The 6000-nt window shown below is 41.8% G+C and overlaps 1 protein-coding gene across 2 annotated transcripts in view; it reads right to left on the bottom strand.

Moving 5' to 3' along the window:
- AMN (amnion associated transmembrane protein) overlaps nucleotides 1-2983 on the bottom strand; it is a 77607-nt gene extending 74624 nt beyond the window's left edge. For both annotated transcript variants that reach the window (XM_077268983.1, XM_077268978.1), the window contains exon 1: nucleotides 2833-2983. In XM_077268983.1, the coding sequence (XP_077125098.1) occupies nucleotides 2833-2926 (94 nt within the window). In that variant the 5' untranslated portion in view covers nucleotides 2927-2983. The remainder of the gene's footprint in view (nucleotides 1-2832) is intronic.
- Between the last annotated feature and the right edge of the window lie 3017 nt (nucleotides 2984-6000).

The following is a 6000-nucleotide window of genomic DNA, read 5'->3' on the forward strand; positions in this document are numbered from 1 at the left end:
CATTGTTTATTGGGGTCCACTTTATGGGGTAACATTGACCTGGAGATACGATTCTCTGGGTCAGTTCGATTACAGTAATACCAAATCTGTATGGTTCTGTTTACTATTTTAGAGGCTATAAAAAAAAAAAAAAAGTTTTCAGAACTTTATAAATAAAAAAACGATTGTGTTATCTTTTTCAGAAACTTTATTATTCCATTTTTTGCGGTGTTTACTGGTTTGTGTTTTTTTTTGTGCCGAGCTGCGGTTTTTAATGCCAGAATCTTTGGGTACATTCAATGCTTTGATCACATTTATTAAAAAAAAAATCTAAAATTTAGTTGTGTTTCCAATGTTTAAACTTTATGGCATTTACGTTATATCATTTTATACGGATTAGAATTTTACAAATGCGACAGTACTAACTATGCTTTTATTTATTTATTATTTTTTTAACTGATGATAAGAGGGTGAATCCAATTTTAATAACTTTTATTTTCACTATGTTTTAGACCCTCCCTCCCCCAAAGGACCTGAAACTGATTGATCGATCACCAGTACTATATAATAGTATAATTCTGGAGTTCATATCAGAAGTCATGGTTCCTTATGGCGATCACAGCCTGTTTGGAGCAAGCGCAGCCCCTGAACCCACCCAATGATGTAACGGCAGCCAGGTCTGAAGATCTGTGATTGCCGAGTGACATTATTGTTGCAGTGATTTAACCATGGACCCCTTTCCTAAAATACTATACCAAAAAAATTGCAATAAAAAAATAAATAAAAATAACCTGTCTGAACCCCGATTATTACAATGTTTCCAGGAAGTGAATAGAAAGTAATAGGACCAGAAATTTAAGTCAATTTTTTGAAAGGTCACATCACAGTGAAGAGACCTGTTCGGAACATGCAAAGTAGTAAGAAAAAGTGGCAAATTCACCCAGAGGCTCTTCCACAGTCAAACTCATGACTAACAGAAGTAATTCAACACCAAAATGTATCTCTGTTTATTTCTATATTTACATATTTATCTTAGAATTCTACATTCACTTCTGTATCTGAATCACAGGGGTATATTTCTGGGAGGTGCTCCAGTACTGTATGCTTATTGGCTATCTGCACACAGTTTTTTAGGAGTTTATCGAGCAGAAACTCTACTAAATTTTCCTCCAATTATCAAAGCTGAGTTTCCGCTCAGTGGCTTGCCATGTGAGTTTTATTTTTTAAGAAGAATTTCTAGTAGAAACTCTAAATTTTTCTAAAAAATGCAAACTGCCTCAAAGACAAACCCTCTACAGAAAAAGCTCTATGTACATATATGCAAAAAAGCACTTGTGGTTTGACATCAGTTTTTTTGGCTTCTCTGCATAAGTCCATATGGAAAAATGCACCAAAAACAGCGCAGTCCCACAGTGCCTTAGATGCACAGTGAGGATGTGTCTGAAGGAAACCACATCCACCTTTGTTCGGTAAGGTCTCTTTCACATGTGACAGTTTTCACATGTACCAGAGACACTGACACACGTATGAATGGGTCTGTGCACATGTCAGTGTGTTTCCATGGACCGGGTGTCCGTGTGCACCACACTTTGACATGTCCGTTTTTTACTGTCAGCACGGGCCGCAAAGTGTCCCGCACACATACACACAGAGAACACACATTGATGGCATCCATGTGACACGCATCAGCTCCGGGGAAGAAGCGCTACACTAAGCGCTGTTCCCCGGCGGGAGGTGCTGAACACGGCTCTCATCATAGCAGGGGAGAATGATGAGAGACGTCTTCAGCCCCTGCTGCCGGGGAACAGCGCTTAGTGTAGTGCTTCTTCCCCGGCGGTCGTCCGTCTGGTACTGATGCGGCACACAGTCGCCACACGGACACGGATATCTCCAGTACCGGTTTTTCCTGTACCGGAAATATCAGGACGTGTGAAAGAGGCCTAAACTGTTTTGGAGCATATTTTGTGCACACACAAAAAAAAACAATGCAGCGCTCGCACTATGTGGGGACACGATATCCCCCATGTTTCTAAGTGCTGGAATGCGGCAGGGTGTTTTTTCCCCCCCAGGTGTCTGCACCAAATACACAATAGAAATCTGCTCCAATTGTGCTTTATGTTGCTGTTTTATTCCATTTTCCTCCTTCTTGGTGTGGATTCACTGACTGTAATCTGCTTTCTAATGTCGAAATGCTGCGATTCTGCACTTATGTCATTCTGATTATACATGGATTTTTTCCAGATCTCCTAAATAAAAGTCTATAAGAAAAAAATCATCAAAGGCCGTACAGTTTTGCAGCGTTTTTGAGCTTTCAGGTCATTAAATCACATCCACCTTACTTGAATTAATAAACATAACAGATTTATTTTATTTTTTCAGGAAAAAAATAAAAATAATTTCCTCTACGTGGGAACGTAAACTTGTAGATCCTGGGGGTGTCAGCACCTAAATTACAACTTGTGGAAGTTAGGAACCGTGGAGAGTTAGAACCCGTATGTGCAGGGGAAGAAATCTTGCTGCCTGACCGTCCCTGTGCCACACTAGAAGGTACCAGTATTAGTAAAGGCATATTTACGGTACATTTCACAGTTTTAATGCAGTTTTCTGCAAGTCGTCATCCCTGTGTCCACGGCTGAATATAGAAATAGTTTAGAAAGGTTGGAAACATCGTAAAGTGACAAAAAAAAAATCAGTCTGTGGATTATTGACGTTTTGTCTTTCCACTCAAGAACTGTATTATTCTGAGGGGAACCCCGATGACGGACGCCCCTCAGCTGCCTGCCCCTGGATTCCTCGAGCCATCACCAGCCCATATGGTTCTATGTTAGTTACATTATTACAAGCCGTACTTACTGACTGACAGGAGTGACAGCAGGATCTGTACGGTCCTCATGTTCTCGCAGATGTGACTGCAATGATCCCTGCACCTTGACCGCTGTTGTGTCATGTGAGGAGGTAGGAAGACGAAGATTCTACAAAGTCAGCAAAAACCTTCACTGCAAACTTTTCCCTCAAGTTTTTTTTTTTAGGGGGGGGGGTGAGTTTGACGAGTTCATGACTGATTAGCCGGCCTGGTGAGACGTGACATGTGTCACGCCACAATGTCATTGCACCGGCCCAGCCAATAAAAAGAAAACCTACAGATGCCGTCAGCCAAAAGACAGTCCTCCACGTATCTGCAGTGGCCGCAGACCGCCATCATGGGATGTGCGACTACATTTGTACCAACTTTAGTAAGAAATGTTATTCATAGGACAAGCCAAATAAAGTAGAGGGTTCAGCACCCAGTGTCCCTATCACCCCAACAGCAGAAGTGGCGAGTACCCTCCTCACGCTTTTATAATAAGCATTACCAAGCATTGAAGACCACTACTTAATGGTCTCTGTACTACATGTATCGGGCTCCAAGACAAAACTATGGGTGCAAAGGTAACAGGTGCACGTTGGCCCAGGTGACTGAGTGAGGTGAAAAGCTCAGACACAAGAAGACAACAGTATTACATAGTGGCATGTACAAGTTTGGGCACCCCTGGTCAGAATTACCGTGCCTAAAGTTAAAGATGACACATTTCCTTTGCATTTAAGGCAAAAAAAAAAAAATAATAAATTTTTTACACTGTAAAAATTGCAGAAAAGAAAATGAGGCGATGCAAAAGATTGGACACCTTTGGGGATTTGTGGGCTCAGATAAATTTTACCAATGTATAAGACCTTAATTAGCCTGTTAGAATTATGGCTCGTTCACTATCATCATTAGGAAAGGCCTGGTGATGCAAATTTCCCAGCTTTATAAACACCCAGCCTCCTCTAACCTTGTATCAAAAACAGCAGCCATGGGTTCTTCTAAGCAGCTGCCTAGTATTCTGAAAATGAAAATGGTGGAGGTCCACAAAGCAGGAGAAGGATATAGCAAGATAGCAAAGAGTTTTCAAGTTGCCTTTTCCTCAGTACAAAATGTAATTAAGAAATGTTCGTTACCAGTAACAATGGAGGTCAACATAAGGTCTGGAAGACCAAAGAAAATTTCTGTGAGAGCTGCTCGTAGGATCACTAGAGAGGCAAATCAGAGGCAAATTGACTGCAAAAGACCTTCAGAAAGATTTAGCAGACTCTGGAGTTGTGGTACATTGTTCTACTGTTCAGAGACACCTGCACAAAGGAAATGTGCCATCTGTAACTTTAGGCCTTTTAGAGCTCATTTCATCTTCAACTTGCTTAACTGTTCACAATAGTAATTTTAACCAGGGGTGCCAAAACTTTTACATGCCACTGTAAATGGCACCTGGTAAATGGGAGCAAGCTACACATTTCGCATTGTGATCTAGGAGCTTCAATTTCCTCTATAATTGAACATTAACCCCTTCCCGACATTTGACGTACTATCCCGTCGAGGTGGGGTGGGCCCGTATGACCGCCGACGGGATAGTACGTCATCACCGATCAGCGGCGCTCACGGGGGGAGCGCGGCCGATCGCGGCCGGGTGTCAGCTGCATATCGCAGCTGACATCCGGCACTATGTGCCAGGAGCGGTCACGGACCGCCCCCGGCACATTAACCCCCGGCACACCGCGATCAAACATGATCGCAGTGTACCGGCGGTATAGGGAAGCATCGCGCAGGGAGGGGGCTCCCTGCGGGCTTCCCTGAGACCCCCGGAGCAACGCGATGTGATCGCGTTGCTGCGAGGGTCTCCTACCTCCTTCCTGGCTGCAGGTCCCGGATCCAAGATGGCCGCGGCATCCGGGTCCTGCAGGGAAGGAGGTGGCTTACCGAGTGTCTGCTCAGAGCAGACACTTGGTAAGCCTGCAGCCCTGCACAGCAGATCGTCGATCTGGCAGAGTGCTGTGCACACTGCCAGATCAATGATCTGTGATGTCCCCCCCTGGGACAAAGTAAAAAAGTTAAAAAAAATTTTTTCCACATGTGTAAAAAAAAAAAAAAAAAAAATCCTAAATAAATAATAATAAAAAAATATATATTATTCCCATAAATACATTTCTTTATCTAAATAAAAAAAACAAAACTATAAAAGTACACATATTTAGTATCGCCGCGTCCGTAACGACCCAACCTATAAAACTGCCCCACTAGTTAACCCCTTCAGTAAACACCGTAAGAAAAAAAAAAAAAAAACGAGGCAAAAAACGCTTTATTACCATACCGCCGAACAAAAAGTGGAATAACACGCGATCAAAAAGACTGATATAAATATCCATGGTACCGCTGAAAACGTCATCTTGTCCCGCAAAAAACAAGCCGCCATACAACATTATCAGCAAAAAAATAAAAAAGTTATAGTCCTGAGAATAAAGCGATACGAAAATAATTATTTTTTCTATATTTTAGTTTTTATCGTATAAAAGCGCCAAAACATAAAAAAATGATATAAATGAGATATCGCTGTAATCGTACTGACCCGAAGAATAAAACTGCTTTATCAATTTAACCAAACGCGGAACGGTATAAACGCCTCCCCCAAAAGAAATTCATGAATAGCTGGTTTTTGGTCATTCTGCCTCACAAAAATCGGAATAAAAAGCGATCAAAAACGGTCACGTGTCCGAAAATGTTACCAATAAAAACGTCAACTCGTCCCGCAAAAAACAAGACCTCACATGACTCTGTGGAGCAAAATGTGGAAAAATTATAGGTCTCAAAATGTGGAGACGCAAAAACTTTTTTGCTATAAAAAGCGTCGCTGGTTTCACACTTGCGTTTTTGTCTGCAGCGTTTTTTGCACAAAAAAACGCATGCGTTTTTCCCTATATTTAACATTGAAAACGCATGCGGTTTTTTTGTACGCGTTTGGTCGCGTTTTCAAACGCATGCGTTTTTTTTCTGCATGCGTTCATTTTCAGAAATACAACCTGCAGTATTTTCTTGCGTTTTTAAGCACATGCGTTTGTTTGCTTTAAAAACGCATGCATTTAAACACACTGAAAAGCCACCCACCACCATCAAGGTGATAAAGGGATCCAAACCCTAACCCTAACTCTACCCCTAACCTCACCCCTAACCGT

The sequence above is a fragment of the Ranitomeya variabilis genome, chromosome 1 (assembly GCF_051348905.1).
Source record: "Ranitomeya variabilis isolate aRanVar5 chromosome 1, aRanVar5.hap1, whole genome shotgun sequence".
Lineage (NCBI taxonomy): Eukaryota > Metazoa > Chordata > Amphibia > Anura > Dendrobatidae > Ranitomeya > Ranitomeya variabilis.